Below are 18,821 nucleotides of genomic sequence, written 5' to 3' on the forward strand. Positions count from 1 at the left end.
GCTTACAATCTCAAATGGCACAACACGAAAGGATTGTTGTGAGGATAAAGCCAGGAGAAGAGCTGTGGTTGACATCCTGAACCATTGGAGAGGAGGGGGCATATAACCGTTGTTGCCGCATAAGTATGTAACCCCTTGGGTTTGATACAGATGTACAGGACTGGGTCCCCCTGTTATGATCTGGTCATCAACCATAATAAAGTTTACTTACTTACAGTTGTTACCGTATAAGCCAACCCGAATATAAGCCGAGACACCTAATTTTAACACAAAAAACTGGGAAAACGTATTGGCTTGAGTGTAAGGGTAGAAAATGCAGCAGCTACTAGTAAATTTCAGAATAAAAATAGATACCAATAAAATGACATTAATTGAGACATCAGTAGATTAAATGCTTTTGAATATTTACATAAAACAGTAATTTAAGGTAAGACTGTCCAACTCTGATTAAGCTATTATTCTAAACTTCTTCAATGTAAATGTGCTTATATATCCTTCCAATAATAATAGAGTAAAATAATAAATGTAATAAAATAATTGAGCAAAATAATGTAAATGTATTAATAACAATTTATTATTGTTATTAATACATTTACATTATTTTGCTCAATTATTACAATCATAGATGTAATAATAATAATAATAATAATAATAATAATAATAATAAATAGAGTAAAATAATAAATGTGATAATAATAAATAGAGCAAAATAATAAATGTAATTGTAATTGGAGCCTCCGGTGGCGCAGTGGGTTAAAGCGCTGAGCTGCTGAGCTTGTGAACCGAAAGGTTACAGGTGATAGAGTATATCTCAGCACAGCAAGGCAAGGCAACACATCTCCGTAGTCTAACAGTTAATTTATTATACATTATTTACACTAGAAGCTAAGCAGAACATAAAACTTGCTTTCATCTCAATCGGCAGTCACATGTTCAGTAGAACACGTTGTTATCAGCAATTAGTCCACACCTCCTTATATTCCACAGTGAGGTATGACATACTATGCAATACGCTCTCCGCACTAAAATTTATGACTCTCTAGGAATGCCGATCTCTTCATGATCCAGTTAACCCTTTCGACACAGGAATTATACTTGGCACATTGCATTTCATTGCATTACATTCTAAACACACAAACACTCACTTTGAAAACTACATGACACGATTTCAAAACACATCAACAACAGGTTCGAATCCGGGGAGTGGCGTGAGCTTCCGCTGTCAGTCCCAGCTAGTAGATCAATAGGTAATGCTCCGGCGGGAAGATAATGGCGCTCCATACAGTCATGCCAGTGGCCACATGACCTTGGAGGTGTATACGGACAACACCGGCTCTTCGGCTTAGAAATTGAGATGAGCACCATACCCCAGAGTTGGACACGATTAGACTTAATGTCAGGGGAAAACCTTTACCTTTACCAACCTAATAAATGTAATAATAATACTAGAGTAAAATAATAAATGTAATAAAATAATAGAGTAAAATAATGTAAATCTAATAATCATAATCATAATAACAGAGTAAAATAATAAATAACTTTGGCTCAAGTATAAGCTATGGGGGGCTTATTCATCCTAAAAAAGGGGCTGAAAAAACTCAGCTTATACGCGAGTATATGTGGTAACTTCTATGTGCCATAGGTCTTGGATTTGGTGCTAGATTTTCATGGCAGTGGGACGGAAGCTATTTTGACAACTCTGTTCACGTTTTCTAATGCTTTTCTCCTCCAGACAAATGCCACTCAGACGATTCCAGCAACGCAGCCCAGTGGGGCTTCGCAGCCCGCCGTGTTGCAGCCGTCTGTGGAACCCACTCCCCAGGTAGAGCTCTCCTCTTAATACTGGATTGTATCCCACAGGGATTTGAAGAAGCAGGACAGTGTTGTTTTTGTTTGTTTATTTATTTATTAACAGTATTTATATTCCACCCTTCTTACCCCACAGGGGACTCAGGGCAGATTACAATGTACACATATATGGCAAACATTCAATGCCAAAGACACACAACAGATATTGACAGACAGTCAGAGGCTATTTAACGTTTTCTGGCCGCCAGGGGAGCCGTCACTTTCATCGTCCATCTGCGAGGCTGATGAAGAACTTCCGCATTCCCCGCATGCTTTGCTGGAGTCTTTTTTATGGTCTCGTAAATTAGTTAAATTAACCTCCCCACACATAGGTGGTACCTAATTTTCCTACTTGACAGATGCAACTGTCTTTGGGGTTCAAAGGTCGACAACAAGCTACACAATTGGTTGGAAGCTCACTCTGACCCAGGCTGGCTTCGAACTCGACCTTTCGGTCAGAAGTGATTTTAATGCAGCTGACACCCAGCCAGTTGCACCACAGTCCCAGTTAGTATTATGTTACCTTCTGTTGCTGCCTCCTTCGAAATTCTGGGGTTTGTGGGTGCATTTTAAAGGCCGCTCCCTAAACTACAAACCCCAGGAAGGGTTTGCAGGAGACAGCCAGTGGATTTCAAGTGGGAAACATACACTTTGCATACTCCAGTGTAATGAAGTCCAAAGAGCAGGTCATTGAAAATCAAGGGATGCCAGTATTGTTCCCTGTCTTTCTGCTGAGATAAAACTGGAGGTGAATCAAATCTCAAAAGACCCGTGAAGGCATGAGACACACATGAGGCATAGCCTTGGTTTGGCCATGTATGTCTCTTCTCTTCCTTCCGCCCCATTCCTATGGGTTGTATCACTTTCCTTAACCCATTAAAGAGTATTGGTAATGTAGGTTTAGTTGTGTCGAGTAAGTGGACCCCATGCTGTGAGCTTAGACGGAGCTTAGTTGTGTGTTGCAGCTGCTGCTTAGACAGGCCAGCAAGTACCTGACGCCTAAATTCATCTCGGCACATTCGGAAGGTTCAGAGAGGCAGAGGTTACTTGGAGAAGACAGCAACTTTCAGAGTAGCCACCAGGTAAAAAAAGGGAGGGTAGGAAAACAAGGTTTCAATGTACAGCAAGGCCTTTGCCAGGCCAAGGTTATGTTGCAACTCAGGGTAGTTTCACCTTGCTCCCAAAACACCACACCAGAGCTGTAGATTATATAGTTTATTGAGAAAAAAGCAAAGTCAAACATAGAATAAGAAATGCAAATGTTCCATAAGCAGGACAAAGGCTTAAATGCAAAACACATTTCCCAAGATCCAAAGGCAAAAACATGAAGCATAATCCTTTAGGCAATGATCCAACAAGAGTCCATGGTAAAACAGTGAAACACAAGACTCAAAATCCCAGATTCAGGAAGCCAAAAGCGAGCTGCTTAAAGCCAAGGTTAATCCATAGAAGTTTGCATGGAAAGAGCCACATTGAACTGACAACTCCTGTTTGTCAGCCAGAAGGCTAAATACTCTTTGAAATCAAGTCGGCCAAGGGTCATCGCAATGCGTATTTCAATGGGAAGTGTGGGCCTGCTTTTGGCTGATAAAATAGGATTTGTTGCAACTCAGGGTACTTTTCACCTTGCTCCAAACACCACCACACCAAGGCTGTAGGTTTTTGTAGTTCATTGAGAAAAGCAAAATCAAAACAAAGAAATAGAAATGCAATAATTCCATAGGCAAAACAGAGACTTAAATGTAAAGGCAAAGTTCCCAAGATCCAAAGGCAAAAACATGAAGCATAATCCCTTAGCAATGGTCAAACAAAAGTCCATGGTAAACAGTTGAAAACAAGACCCAAATCCTAGACTCAGGAAACCAGAAGCATGCTGCGAAAAGCCAAGGAAAATCTCCAGAAGTTAACATGGGAAGAGCAATGTTGGACTGACAACAACTGCCTGTCACCTATAAGACTAAATACCCTTTGCGAACATGAAAGCATTGCGTTGACCTTGGGCACCTTTGGCTTCTCGCTTGCTGGCCAAGCGAGTGCTTCTCCGAAGCCTTAACTGCAAACGATCTGGGTCCAGCTGGGACGGATCCTCCACCTGGCTGTGAGGGATTTCACTCGCGCTATCAGTCTCTCTAACTGCAGGAACATTCCTTTCGCCGAGGAACTGACTTGTTGTTTCTCCTTCAGCAACCACACTATAAGCCCCATCTGAAACATGTACAGGAATCTGTAAACCATCAGCTTCCTCGTCATCGTGCAGGAAATCAGGCTCAGAAGGCCCAAAATCACGCTCAGAAGGCCTAAACAGCTCAGCTTCAGACTCAGAGTCAAGTTGAGTCACAACAGGATTGTTGTTATTGTTGTGTGCTTTCAAATAGTTTCAGACTCAGATTTACCCTGAGCGAGGGCCAGGTAAATAACCTTGAAGGGTTGTATTCGGCCCTCGGGCCTTAGTTTGAGGACCCTTGCTATAAATAATAATAATAATAATAATAATAAATAAATAAATAAATAAATAAACTTTATTTATACCCCACCACCATCTCCCCCAATGGGGACTCCGAGCGGCTTACATGGGGCCAAGCCCAAACAACAGATTACAATACAAAAAAATACAAAATTACAATAAAATAAACAGCATAACATTAAAGTATAAAACATCAAAGCATATAAACAACAGACATAAAACATAAGAACCAAACATAAGGACAAAGAGCGGGCTGCATGTACATAAAATGATTTAAAAACTTAAATGTGACAATTGGGAAGCCCTGGATTTTCCTTTAACAGAAAAAAGTAAAACCTCTTTGCTCAGAGATGCTCCCGTTTCACTCCTGTCCCTTTAATAATACAACAGGATTGGAAATCCCATAGCCTTCTGGATGTTTAATGCAATTCCCAGCATGTGTAGCTGGCCCAGCCAATGGTAAACAGCCCTGGGACTGGCCCTGCACCAACACCTTGCCTTCTATAGGTCTGCTAGTTCTCCTTCTTAAAAGAGACCACAATTTTCCCTTTTTGAGCTCATATTTGTTGTTGTTTTTTACTGGCATGCAGGCAGTTGCCTCAGCCGCCCAAGCGGGGCTTCTTCAGCAGCAAGAGGAACTGGAAAGAAAAGCAGCGGAATTGGACAGAAAGGAACGGGAGTTGCAGAATAGCGCTGCTGGCTTCAACCGTGAGTAGCACCAAGGACACTCTTGATTGAGTCCTCCATTGGATTGTATTCAAATATATTTATTTGCATTTTGATTTAAAAAGCTACTTTATGCAACAACTGAAACAACCAGACTAAACTGATGCAACCGTTAAACCAAAACATACACATAACAATAACAAATCAGATGAAGGAATAAACAGGGAGCTTGTGTAGCTATGAATTTTCAAACCAATTGTTCTAGGCAGTGAAGAAAAAGCTTTGTTGTTGTTCATTCGTTCAGTCGTTTCCTTTTTTAAAAAAATCAAACACACACAAAAGGCCTTCTTAAACTCACCCCCACAACCCACACCCACCCACTCCTCCCTAGTGAAATTACTAAAATAACAGACTCTTATTTTAGAGTCTGTTTTGACCTCATGGACCAGCCCAAGCCAGAGCTCCCTGTCGGCCGTGGCCACTCCCAGCTCCTTCAAGGTCAATCCATCCATCTTGCCTTTCGTTGGCCCCTCTTCCTTTTTCCTTCCATTTTCCCCAGCATCATTCTCTTCTCCAAACTTTCCTTTCTTCTTATGATGTGGCCAAAGGATTTCATCTTGGCCTCTCATCTCCTTCCCTCCAATGAGCAGTCGGGCTTTATTTCCTGAAGTATGGATTGGTTGGATCTTCTCGTGGTCCAATGCACTCTCAGCACTTTCCTCCAGCAACACAGTTCAAAAGCATATCTCTAACTTCACTCAGCCTTCCTTCTGGTCCAGGTAGGTGTCTACTGGGAATGCCATTGCTTTAACTATGCGGATCTTCATTGCCAGTGTGATGTCTCTTCACTATCTTATCGAGATAGGTCCTTGCTCTCCTCCCAAGAAGGAAGCGTCTCCTGATTTCCTGGCTGCAGTCTGCATCTGCACTCATATTTGCACCTAGAAATACAAAGTCTGTCACGGCCTCCATGTTTTCTCCCTCTATTTCCCAGTTGTCAATCATTCTTGTTGCCATAATCTTGGTTTATTTATTTTTTTAATGTTTAGCTGCAACCCAGCTTTTGCGCTTTCTTTTTTTCATCTTGGTGAGAAGGCACCTCAGCTCCTCCTCGCTTTCGGCCATCAAAGCAGTGTCTTCTGCATATCTAAAGTTGTTAATGTTCCTTCCAGCCATTTTCACCCCAGCCTTGCATTCGTCAAGCCCCGCACGTTGCATGATGTGTTCTGCATGCAAGTTGAATAGGTTGGGGGAGAAGATACAACCCTGCCGTACGCCTTTCCCAATCTTGAACCAGTCTGTTGTTCTATGGTCAGTTCTGACTGTTGCTACTTGGTCATGATACAGATTCTTCAGGAGAGAGATACTGTGATTTAGTATCCCCATCCCACCAAGAACTTGCCACAGTTTATGATGATCCACACAGTCAAAGGCTTTGGAATAGTCAATGAAACAGAAATAGATGTTTTTCTGAAACTCCCTGCCTTCCTCCATTCTCCAGCATCTGGATATTGGCCATTGGGTCTCTCGTTCCTGTGCCTTTTCTGAACCCAGCTTGTCCATCTGGCCACTCTCTCTCCATGTCTTGTGGAGTCTTCCTTGCAGGATCTTGAGCATTCCCTTCTGGGCATGAGAAATAAGGGCCACTGTACGGAAGTTTGACAAGTCATTCCCTTTTTTGGAATGGTATAAACGCTATACTTCCTTTCTATATAACCTCTTGCTTGATATTTATCTTCTAATCCTTTTCTTAAAAATCACAGCCTTCATTCATGAAGGTTGTAATTGTTGGTTAAGTGAATGTTTGGATTAATTGGTTAAGCAAACAAAGCCAAAGGTTGATTCTCCCCAAGGCTTCCTCCTCTTCATCCTGGAAAGAAGTGACGAGTGAAGTGCCATCCGCAGGTTTCCCTCCTGGGCCAAGTTTTGGTCAACATCTTTATTAATGACTGAGATGAAGGGTTAGAAGGCAGGATCACCAAAGTTGCAAACAACACCAAATGGGAGGGAGAGCCAATACTCCAAAGGACAGGAGGAGAATTCAAAATGATCTTCACAGATGAGAGAGATGATTGGCCAAAACTAACACAATGAAGTTCAACAGGGACAAATGTAAGATACTCCACTTAGGCAGAAAAAACGAAATGCAAAGAGACAGAATGGGAGACGATGAGGCCTGGCTCGAGAGCAGGACGTTTGAAAAAGATCTTGGAGTCCTTATTTATTTATTTACGACATTTCTATGCCACCCTTCTCACCCCGAAGGGGACTCAGCGCGGCTTACAAGATATATTTTCATACAATATATTAAATTATTGGCATAGTACAATATCAGTATTGTATATTACTATATTGCACTATACCATTATATTGTAATATTATTAGTAATGTTACATGTAATGTAAATATATAATTATAATATTGCATTACTATTACTAGTATTATACTCTATTACATTATAATATTATAAATATTATATATATATAAAATATATTATATTATATTATTAGTAAAGACAAGATGGAACTGTTTTCTGCTCCCCTCTGTCTTCACTCTGGCCAGACAAGTTAAACATGAGCCAACAATGTCATTCAGCGGCTAAAAAAGCCCATGGGATTTTGGCCTGCATCAAGAGGAGTCTAGTATCTAGATCCAGGGAAGACATGCTACTATTCTGCTTTGGTTAGACCACACCTGGAATACTGTGTCCAATTCTGGGCACCGCAGTTGAAGGGAAATGTTGACAAGCTAGAAGGTGTCCAGAGAAGGGTGACTAAAATGATCAAGGGTCTGGAGAACAAGCCCTATGAGGAGTGGCTTAAAGAGCTGGGCATGTTTAGCCTGCAGAACAGAAGGCTGAGGGAAGATATGATGTGGGCCAGGCATAAATATTTGAGGGGAAGTCACAGGGAGGAGGGAGCAAGCTTGTCTTCTGCCCTGGAGACTATGACGCAATGGAACAATGGCTTCAAACTACAAGAAAGGATATTCCATCTGAACATGAGGAAGAACTTCCTGACTGGGAGAGCTGTTCAGCAGTGGAACTCTTTGCCCTGGAGTGTGGGGGAGGCTCCTCCTTTTGAGGCTTTTAAACAGAGGCTGGATGGCCATCTGTCGGGGTTGCTTTGAATGCAATTTTCCTGCTTCTTGGCAGAATGGGGTTGGACTGGATGGCCCATGAGGTCTCTCTCAACTCTATCATTCTATGATTTTAAGAACTTCCTGACTGTGAGAGCCGTTCAGCATTGGAACTCTCTGCCCTGGAAGTGTGGGGGAGGCTCCTCCTTTGGAGGCTTTTAAACGGGCTGGATGGCCATCTGTCAGGGGTGCTTTGAATGCAATTTTCCTGCTTCTTGGCAGAATGGGATTGGACTGGATGGACCACGTGGTCTCTTCCAAACCTATTATAGTTCAGTGTTGTCAGTGTTGTGCTTTTCTCTTCTCTGAGAAGAGGCTTAGAGCGCTCTGTAATTCTATTATCCCATAATTCCATCAATGCAACTCCATGTGCAAAGAAACAGTTGGGCAACAGATCTGGGAAAGGGCTTGTTCTTCTCTCTCTGCAGCGCGGCAGAACAATTGGCCCCCGCTTCCAAAACAGTTTCCCATCAAGCCGTGCTTCTATCAAGACTTCGCTGCAGACATCCCTGCTGACTATCAGCGAACGTGCAAGATGCTGTATTACCTATGGATGTGTAAGTACAAGAAGAGGCCATGGCTTTGCTTCACGTTGCTTCCCTCAGGGACTAGACAAGGCTAGAAACATCTTCCAGTGTTGTGAACTCCTTCTGGTCTCTGAATCCAGATTATCTGCTTTGCACTGGATTGTATGTCAGTGTGGACTCATATAATCTAGTGCAAAGCAGATTATAATCAGAAACTGGATTGTATGGCAGTGTAGATCCAGCCTCCGTGAGCACCTCTGGAGGGAAATGGAAAGCAGTTTCCCTTTCCATCCCCTTCTGGGACCATATCCTCTCTTTATTTGTTTTCCTTGTATTGTCGAAGGCTTTCATGGCCGGAATCACTGGGTTGTTGTAAGTTTTTTCGGGCTATATGGCCATGTTCTAGAGGCATTCTCTCCTGACGTTTCTCCTGCATCTATGGCAAGCATCCTCAGAGGTAGTGAGGTCTGTTGAAACTAGGAAAATTGGGTTTATATATCTGTGGAACGACCAGGGTGGGACAAAGAACCCTTGTCTGTTGGAGCAAGATGTGAATGTTCTATATAGGAACCACCAAACACAGCAGCATTGCCCAAACACGAATCAAGGAACACGAAAGGCACTGCAGACTACTTCAACCAGAGAAGTCAGCCATAGCAGAGGCCACAATGAACCAACCTGTACACAGCAGATTATTATTTGAGAACACAGAAATGCTGGACCGCTGTCACAACCACCATGTCAGGCTACACAGAAAAGCAATTGAAATCCACAAGAAGCATGTGGACAATTTCAACAGAAAGGAGGAAATTTCCATGAAAATGAACAAAATCTGGCTGCCAGTATTAAAAAAACTCTAAAATTACAACAGCAAAACAGCCGAGAGGAAACAAGCAGGGACAGCTAATCACCTCTCAACAAAAGATAGCCCCAGGCACTAACAAGCCACACCAAACAACTGCCAGGCCATCAAATGCTAATCGAGGTGGTCAGTTGAAACATTCCCACCTAGCTCCAGCAGACAAGAGTCCTTTGACCCACTCGACATTATTCCACAGATACATAAACCCATTTTCCTAGTTCCAACAGACCTCACTACCTCTAAGGATGCTTGCCATAGATGCAGGCGAAACATCAGAAGAGAATGCCTCTAGAACATGGCCATACAGCCCAAAAAGCCTACAACAACCCAGTGTTTTCCTTGTATTTCAGAACTTTTAAGTCATCTCCTGTTGCCATCTTGAAAGGAACCACAAAATTTGGCCTGTGCTTACCTCTGTTGTATCTTTTCATCAGTATGTTTATTGTACTAGTCCATGACAATCAGCCATAAAATGTACAAAAGACTACGTTTAAAGCAAGGAACAGAAAACACAAAACTGAGGTTATTATCATGGTCACACAAATAATAATAAAAATATTGTCAATTACAGAAAATTATATGCAAAATTTTTTGGAGGGGAATTAAAAGTACAGAAGAGTATGTTTAACGCAAAAACACAAAATCAAGGTTATTAGCATGCTGATACGAATATTAAAAACATTTGCAATCACAGGAAATTACATGTAATTTTTTGGGGGGGAGATTAAAAGTACAGTTGAGTATGTTTAAAGCAAGGAACAGAAGACACAAAACCGAGGTTATTAGCATGCTGATATGAATAATAAAAACATTGTCAATTACAGAAAATTACAATTTGTTTTGAGTGGGTAATCAAATTAGCATTTCGAGTCTTCTTGGCAATTTATGGCAATTTTAATTTTGCTCTCTCTTTGATCCTCCTCTATGCTCCCTTAACAAGGATACCTAAAAGAATCCCACACCTTGTGTGACTGTGGAGCAGAACAGACAACGCCGCATCTGTGTGCTTGTCCACTATGCCCTGCCTCACGTACAGAGGAAGAATTGTTGGAGGCTACAGACAATGCCGTTTCTGTTGCCCGTTTTTGGTCAAACGATTTTTAGCCACCTGCGTGCTTTCTATTTTTATCGGTTTTATACTAATTTATGCAACACAAAGATACTGCTGATTGACCCAGTGACACAGGTTTGGTGGAGGTGATTCTTCTACCATCTAGATGAAAAGCTTTACCTCTGTTCTAACGAGCTTCCTCAGCCTTTAATGCACCCCAAGACATGGCAGAAAGGCCCCCAGCGTCCCTAGATAGCCTTTTCAGACATGAGAAATGTTTTAGAGCAGTGGTTCTCAACCTGTGGGCCCCCAGGTGTTTTGGCTTTCAACTCCTGGAAATCCTAAACTGGTTGGGATTTCTGGGAGTTGTAGGCCAAAACACCTGGGGACCCACAAGTTGAGAACCACTATTTTAGAGAAAATAATTGAACTTGGGGGGCCAAGCCACCCCATGCTCTACTTACATAGTTTCATGGACAATTCAGAGCTTTACAGAGAAGTTGTTGTTGTTGTGGTTGTTCCTTGATTAATGTTGTTGTTTTCCAATCCTGGGCAGTTCACTCCATCACCCTTCTCCTAAACCTGCTTGCCTGCCTGGCCTGGTTCACGGTTAAAACGGACAGAGGAGTTGACTTCGGCCTGTCCATCCTGTGGTTCATCTTGTTCACCCCGTGTGCTTTCCTCTGTTGGTATCGGCCCATTTACAAGGCGTTCAGGCAAGTACCGCGTCCCGTGTTGAAAAGGGAAACGGGGTTTGGAGTGGAGGGGTTCCCCTGTTCCTCAGACATAGAGTTTTTACTTAGGTGTTGTTATTATAGCACAACCTGCAAGAAGGAAAAGTGCAATCAAAGCACCCTTGACAGGTGGTGGTAATAATAATAATAATAATAATAATAATAATAATAATAATTTATTTATACTCCGCCACTGTCTCCCAGAGAGTCTCGGGGCGGCTCACAAAGCCCTCAAAAAGGTGCAAACATGCAAAGCACCCTTGACAGATAATAATAATTATTTTTATTTATTTATACCCCGCCACAGTCTCCCAGAGGGACTTGGGGTGGCGCACAAAGCCCTCACAAAGGTGCAAACATGCAAAATACAAAAAGTGCAAAGACAATAATACAAAAGCAATAACAGCCAACATAAACATCACAACCCCCTTCTGCAAGGAAGGAAAGTGCAATCAGAGCACCCTCGACAGATCATAATAATTATTTATTTATTTATTTATTTATGCGCCGCCACCATCTCCCAGAGAGACTCGGGGTGGCTCACAAAGCCCTCACAAAGGTGCAAACACGCAAAATATAAAAAGTGGAAACACAATAATACAAAAGCAATAACAGCCAACATAAACATCACAATCCCCTTCTGCCAGGAAGGAAAAGTGCAATCAAAACACCCTCAAAAATAATACAAAAGCAATAACAATCAACATAAACATCACAACTCCCCCCACCCCCAAGGTTAAATTAAGTAAGATGCAACAATAGGAATAAAACAACTGCAATCAATATCACTCTCATAAAGTGCACGGTGAAATTGTCTTTAAGTCCTCAAATATGTTGATTAAGGGATTTGAAACATGGTCAAAGGCTTGTCAAAATGGTCATGTTTTCAATTGTGTACGAAAGACTTGGAGAGTGTGGGGTAGCCTAATCTCTCTTGGGAGGAAATTCCAAAGTCAGGGGGGACAGTACTGAGAAGACCCTCTCTCTCATCTCTACCAACCACACTTGAGATGGAGGTGGGACTGAGAGGAGGGCCTCCCTGGTAGATCTTAGTGCCCGTGCCGCTTCATAGAAGGAGATGTGGTCTCGGAAGATATGTTGAACCCGAAGCGTATTGGGCTTTATAAGGTAATTAGCTGTCCCCTGCAACGTGTTGCTGTGGCCCTCAGAAAACAGAGGAATTCCAGGCATGAAACAATAGATACAAGTGACGGGTTATAATGTCACTAAAAGCAAACGCAGCATATATATATATATATATAGAGAGAGAGAGAGATAACCAGCCTTTCATATTTTAATACTCTGAACAATTAAACACGTCGAGTTAAAATCCAGAATAAAGAAGCCAACATTCAAGGTTTCCATAACAGAAATAATTATACTTGCTTCTTTGCTTCCACGCTGGGCTTCTTTCTCCTGCATGTAAAACAGCTTCGCTCTCACAGAGCCTTTTCTCACACTGAATTTACAGAGGAGCTTCACACAGTAGCTTTTTACACACACACACACACGATGGCCTTCAACCTGGGGCTTCTCTCATTGAAGCTTCTCACACTGAGGCCTACCCCACACTGAGGCCTTTTTCCCACAGAGTCCTCTCACAGACTGAGAACGAACTAACATTGAGGCCTTCTCACACCAAGGCCTCTCACAGACTGAGGGCTACTAAGCTACAGGCACGCCTGCTTATGTAGAAGTACAGAGGAGCTTCACACAGTAGCTTTTTACACACAGCAGCCTTCAGACATGATGGCCTTCAACCTGGAACTTCTCTCACTGAAGCTTTTCACTCTGAGGCCTTTCTCCCACTGAGGCCTTCTCACACCAAGGCCTCTCACAGACTGAGGGCTACTAAGCTACAGGCACGCCTGCTTATGTAGAAGTACAGAGGAGCTTCACACAGTAGCTTTTTACACACAGCAGCCTTCAGACATGATGGCCTTCAACCTGGAACTTCTCTCACTGAAGCTTTTCACACTGAGGCCTTTCTCCCACAGTGTCCTCTCACAGACTGAGAACGAACTAACACTGAGGCCTTCTCACACCAAGGCCTCTCACAGACTGAGGGCTACTAAGCTACAGGCACGCCTGCTTATATAGAAGTACAGAGGAGCTTCACACAGTAGCTTTTTACACACAGCAGCCTTCAGACATGATGGCCTTCAACCTGGGGCTTCTCACACTGAGGCCTTTCTCCCACAGAGTGCTCTCACAGACCGAGAATGAACTAACACTGAGGTCTCTCACAGAGTGAGGGTTACTAAGCTACCGACACACCTGCTCATATAGAAGTGCAGCTTTTGCTGAGTGATTGTATCCCTTAATGTGCTTGACTCACATTTTTGTAATTAAAAATACCTACTTAATTTTTAATATTTCTGACACTTTTGTGGTTTCCTTCTAAGCCAAATCTAATGCGACACTTTCCATCTTCCTCCTGGCAGATCCGACAGTTCCTTCAGTTTCTTCGTCTTCTTCTTTGTGTTCTTCTGCCAGATAGCCATCTACATCATCCAAGCTGTGGGCATCCCTGGCTGGGGGGACAGGTAAGCTCAACGGTGGCCTTTGAGGACACAAAGCAGCGCCGGAGAGCAAGGCCTGCTTGTTGCACTTGCCTCCGAGGCTTTGGCAGCCATTCTCTCTTCTCTAAAGCTTTTCTCTTTTCTCTCCTGATCTGCGGCTTCCTCAGATCCCAGCTGACGCGCCTCTAACTCCATACCTCCTGCTCTTAAGTCCTTCGCCTGAAAGGCACGTATCTCCTCCTAACTTTTCCTCGCGCCTCCTTACCTTGCTGTGCCTTTCCTTTGCATGCTTTCCTGTTCTTCTTTTCTTCCCTGTTTTCTGACTCTACTGGGAATTTTCTTCTTCGGCCATATTGTGTGTATATAACAGGCATGGGCAAATACGAGCCCACCATTCCTAACAGGCTCAAGCCCTTTCCTTTCCCCTGTGTGTTTGTTTTGAAGGCGAGGCTAGGTACTTCAGCCAGCAGCAACTGTAATTGCTGAAGCTCATTCACCCTAATGTTGACACTAGAACAGACATGAGCAAACTTGGGCCCTCCTTCCAGGTGTTTTGGATTTCAACTCCCACCATTCCTAACAGCCTCAGGCCCCTTCCCCCTCATCTTAATAGATCAGCTATTGATCTACTCACATTTGCAAATTTTTGAACTGCTAGGTTGGCAGAAGCTGGGGCTAACAGCAGGCTGAGGGGGAAAAGGAAGGAGCCTGGTGCTGTTAGGAGTTGTGGGAGCTGAAGTCCAAAACACCTGGAGAGAGGGCCCAAGTTTGCCTATGCCTTGTTTAAACAATCTAAAGTTGACAGTCTGAATCCTCCCCTGGCCCTGCTCAGGTGAGATCCAAGGCTGTAAAAGTTGGGGCACCGAGATCTGTGCTAGACGCCAGACCAGAATTTGCACCCATCCAGCTTCGAAAGGCTGTGTCCGCAACACGTCTGGGCCTTTTCTGTCTCAGCCTTGATCAGAAGACCGACAAGATCCCAAAATAATCCATCGTCTTTCATTCCTGTGGATGTGAAGACTCTTGAGTATTGGACGTGGCAGTTCTTACCCTTTGGGTGAGAAAAGCTGTGGAGTTTGGCGTCTGTTTTTGCACATAACCTGGAGAGAAAGCCCTTGGGCCGTGCCACTTTCTGGCCTGTCACATCGAGTCGTGCTCAGAGCATCTCTTCTGCTTACGTACACTTTTTTTTTTAGCTTGGCTTCAGGGTTGTGCTTTTCACCGTCTGCAATCCTGAACATTGGAGAAGCGTCCACTGCCAGCTGAGCCTTTTCTTCTTTTTGCACTTTCATCTACAATCAAGATCATGGACTTTATATATAGATCCTAGCCATCTGCCTTTGGCTTTCATGGGCTGTGGTCCTGGATTTGCACTCCTTGAACAGTTTCGCTTCTGAATAAATATACACATGGTTGCTGTGAGTTTTCCAGGCTGCCTGGTCAACTTCCGGAAGCATTTTCTCCTGACGTTTCGCCCACATCTATGGCAGGCATCCTCAGAGGTTGTGAGGTCTGTTGGAAACATGGAAAGTGGGGATTATATATCTGTGGAATGATGTCCAGGGTGAGAGAAAGGACTCTTGTCTGGGTTGCTGTGAGTTTTCTGGGCTGTCTGGCCATATTCCAGAAGCATTCTCTCCTGACATTTTGCCCACATCTACTGCAGGCATCCTCAGATGTTGTGAGGTTTTGCCCACATCTATGGCAGGCATCCTCACAACCTCTGAGGATGCCTGCCATAGATGTGGGTGAAATGTCAGGATAGAATGCTTCCAGAACACGGCCATACAGCCCGGAAAACCCACAGCAACCTTGTTCATTCTGCATTTGAGGGAACTGATTTCCATCCCTGTCTCATAAATAGAAGAGGGAGGTGATACCCAAAAGAATTCGGGGCTGTCTGGCCATGTTTCAGAAACATTTTCTCCTTATGTTTCACCCACATCTACGGCAGGCATCCTCACAATCTCTGAGAGTGCCTGCCATAGATGTGGGCGAAATGTCAGGAGAGAATGCTTCTGGAACATGACCAGATAGCTCGGAAAACTCACAGCAACCCTGTTCATTCTGCATTTGAGGGAATTCATACACATACACATGCTGTGAGTTTTCCAGACTGTCTGGCCAACTTCCAGAAGCATTCTCTCATGACGTTTTCACCTTCATCTATAGCACGCAGCCTCAGAGGTTGTGAGGTCTGTTGGAAACTATTGAAGTGGGTTTTGTATATCTGTGGGAAGTCCAGAGTGGGAGAAAGAACTCTTGCCTGTTGGAGGCAAGTGTGAATGTTGCAATTCATCACCTTGAGTAGCACTAAATAGCCGTGCAGCTTCGATGCTTGGTTGCTTCCTGCCTGTGAATGTTTCAATTGGCTGCAATGATTAGCTTTTCAATTTCAAGCCTTGAAGCTGTAAGGCTATCCAATCCTAATGAAGGTGATCAATTGCAGCATTCACACTTGCCTCAAACAGATAAGAGTTCTTTCTCCCACCCTGGACATTATTCCACAGGTATCTCTATCTATCTATCTATCTATCTATCTATCTATCTATACACACACACACACACACACACACAAATTTATTTATTATTCAAACTTATATGCTGCCACTCCCCTGGGGCTTGGAGCGGCTTACAAGAACAGGCTAAAATCTAACACAATTTAAAAACAATTTAAAACAATTTAAAAACAGCAATATCAAAGATCAAAGGCCTGTCGAAACAGATATGTCTTATATGCCCTGCGGAAAGCTGATAAGTCCCGCAAGGCACGGACTTCAGGTCGCAGAGTATTCCAGAGTGATGGTGCCACTGCTGTAAAGGCTCTGCGTATGGTTGCTGTTAGACACAAGGTCTTGACACTGGGAATTTCCAACAAATCTTGGTCCTCAGAACGGAGGGATCTCTGGGGTTGATAGGGGGTGAGGCATAAACCAGACACACACCACTTGTCCTACTTTCCAACAGACTTCCCAACCTCTGAGGATGCCTGCCATAGATGCGGGCGAAACGTCATGAGAGAATGCTTCGGGAACACAGCCATACATCGCGGAAAACTCACAGCAACCCTGTTCATTTGAGGGAATTGATTCCCATCCCTGCTTCATAAATAGGAGAGGGGGGTGATACCCAAAAGATTTCTGGGTTGCTTGGCCATGTTCCAGAAGCTTTCTCTCCTGACGTTTCACCTACATCTATGGCAGGCTTCTCTGCACCCTTGAATTTTCCTCCTTTCCTTTCCAGTCCATCTTAACTTAGGCTTCCCCCAGGCTGGAAGCAGCCAGGCTTTGAAGCTGCAAGGCCATTCACATTTGCCTCAAGCAAACAAGAGTTCTTTCTCCCACCCTGGACATTATTTCACAGATATATAAACCTCACTTGCCTAGTTTCCAATAGACCTCACAACCTCTGAGGATGCCTGCCATAGATGTGGGCAAAACGTCAGGAGAGAATGCTTCTGGAACATGGCCAAACAGTCCGGAAAACTCACAGCAGCCCAGTCACTGTTGGGATCTGCGTTCCGATGGAGACGGCCTCTGTCCTTGGCCCCCGGCCTCCTTGGCCCTTTCTCTGCTCACGGCCGTGTTTCTTGTGTCTCCTTCCATTCCAGCGGCTGGATTGCAGCTCTCTCTGAAATTGGCTACAGCTTGCCCGTGGCCATCATCATGATGGTGGTGGCCTCCTTCTTCACAATCTGCGCCGTTCTGGCTCTCATCCTTTTGAAGCAGGTGAGTGGCAGCGGCCAATGTTTTCTCCAGCCCAAGCCTTGGATGCCTCTAAACTTTCCCCAACCTCAGAGCCACAAGTGCAATCAGATTGCAATCCCCACCATCCCCAGATAATCTAAAGGGATGGGAGTTGTCTGTCATGCAGTGACAGCTTTTATTATTATTATTATTACTAACTCGCCATCCCCTGCCACGCATTCCTGTGGCCCACATGGGGGTTCTGTGTGGGAGGTTTGGCCCAATTCTATCATTGGTGGGGTTCGGAATGCTCTATGATTGTAGGTGAACTACAAATCCCAGCAACTACAACTCCCAAATGTCAAGATTCTATTGTTCCCAAACTCCTCCAGTGTTCACATTTGGGCATATTGAGTATTCCTCTACAGTTTGGTCCAGATCCATCATTGTTTGAGTCCATAGTGATCTCTGGATGTAGGTGAACTACAACTCCAAAACCAAAGGACACTGCTCACCAAATCCTTCCAGTATTTTCTGTTGGTCATGGGAGAACTGTGGTTCAATTCCATCGTTGGTGGGGTTCAGGATGCTCTTTGATTGTAGGTGAACTATAAATCCCAGCAACTACAACTCCCAGATGACAAAATCATTTTTTTTGGAGTGAAGGACATACATTGGGTTGTTAGGTATCTTGTGTCCAAATTTGGTGTCAATTCATCCAGTGGTTTTTGAGTTCTGTTAATCCCACAAATGAACATTACATTTTATTTATATAGATTGTTATTATCTGAGGATGCAATTGGGTAAATCTACAGAGCATCGACCACTAGGCTTGTGCACAGACCCATTTTCAAAACCGGTTTCCTGCTGGTTCAGATGCCTGTGACGGCATGGGCTCCGCCACCATTTCCCTCCCCCCCGAGTTGCAACAGAACAGCAGTTATCCAAAACAGGCTGCTATTATTGTTTGCACTGCTTTTATATGGTCTATATTATATGTTAATGTTTTAAATTCTATTTTATGTTGTTGGTAGCATTGATTGCCGGTTGGAAACCGCCTCGAGTCGCCTTCGGGCTGAGAGAGGCATTATATAAATATGGTAAATAAATAAATCTATATAAATAAAAATGTAATGTTTGTTTGTGGGATTGACATAACTCAAAAACCACTGGACGAATTGACACCAAATTTGGACACAAGACACTTCTCAGGCCAAGGAGTGACCATCACTCATAAAAACACTGAAAAGCACATCAGAAGGGACTAAAAAGCCACAAAATAAAAATACATTACAACACATGCGCAAAACCACATATATACAC

The 18,821-nt window shown here is 43.5% G+C and overlaps 1 protein-coding gene across 1 annotated transcript in view; it reads left to right on the plus strand.

The window, feature by feature from the left end:
- Nucleotides 1-18,821, plus strand: part of SCAMP2 (secretory carrier membrane protein 2) — a 34,286-nt gene that overhangs the window by 13,089 nt on the left and 2,376 nt on the right. Inside the window, exons 3-8 of the mRNA XM_060755541.2 lie at nucleotides 1,733-1,822; nucleotides 4,903-5,020; nucleotides 8,545-8,673; nucleotides 11,113-11,272; nucleotides 13,735-13,836; nucleotides 17,423-17,540. Coding sequence (XP_060611524.1) covers nucleotides 1,733-1,822; nucleotides 4,903-5,020; nucleotides 8,545-8,673; nucleotides 11,113-11,272; nucleotides 13,735-13,836; nucleotides 17,423-17,540 — 717 coding nt within the window. The remainder of the gene's footprint in view (nucleotides 1-1,732; nucleotides 1,823-4,902; nucleotides 5,021-8,544; nucleotides 8,674-11,112; nucleotides 11,273-13,734; nucleotides 13,837-17,422; nucleotides 17,541-18,821) is intronic.

Source organism: Anolis sagrei, chromosome 9, assembly GCF_037176765.1.
Source record: "Anolis sagrei isolate rAnoSag1 chromosome 9, rAnoSag1.mat, whole genome shotgun sequence".
Classification (NCBI taxonomy): Eukaryota; Metazoa; Chordata; class Lepidosauria; order Squamata; family Dactyloidae; genus Anolis; species Anolis sagrei.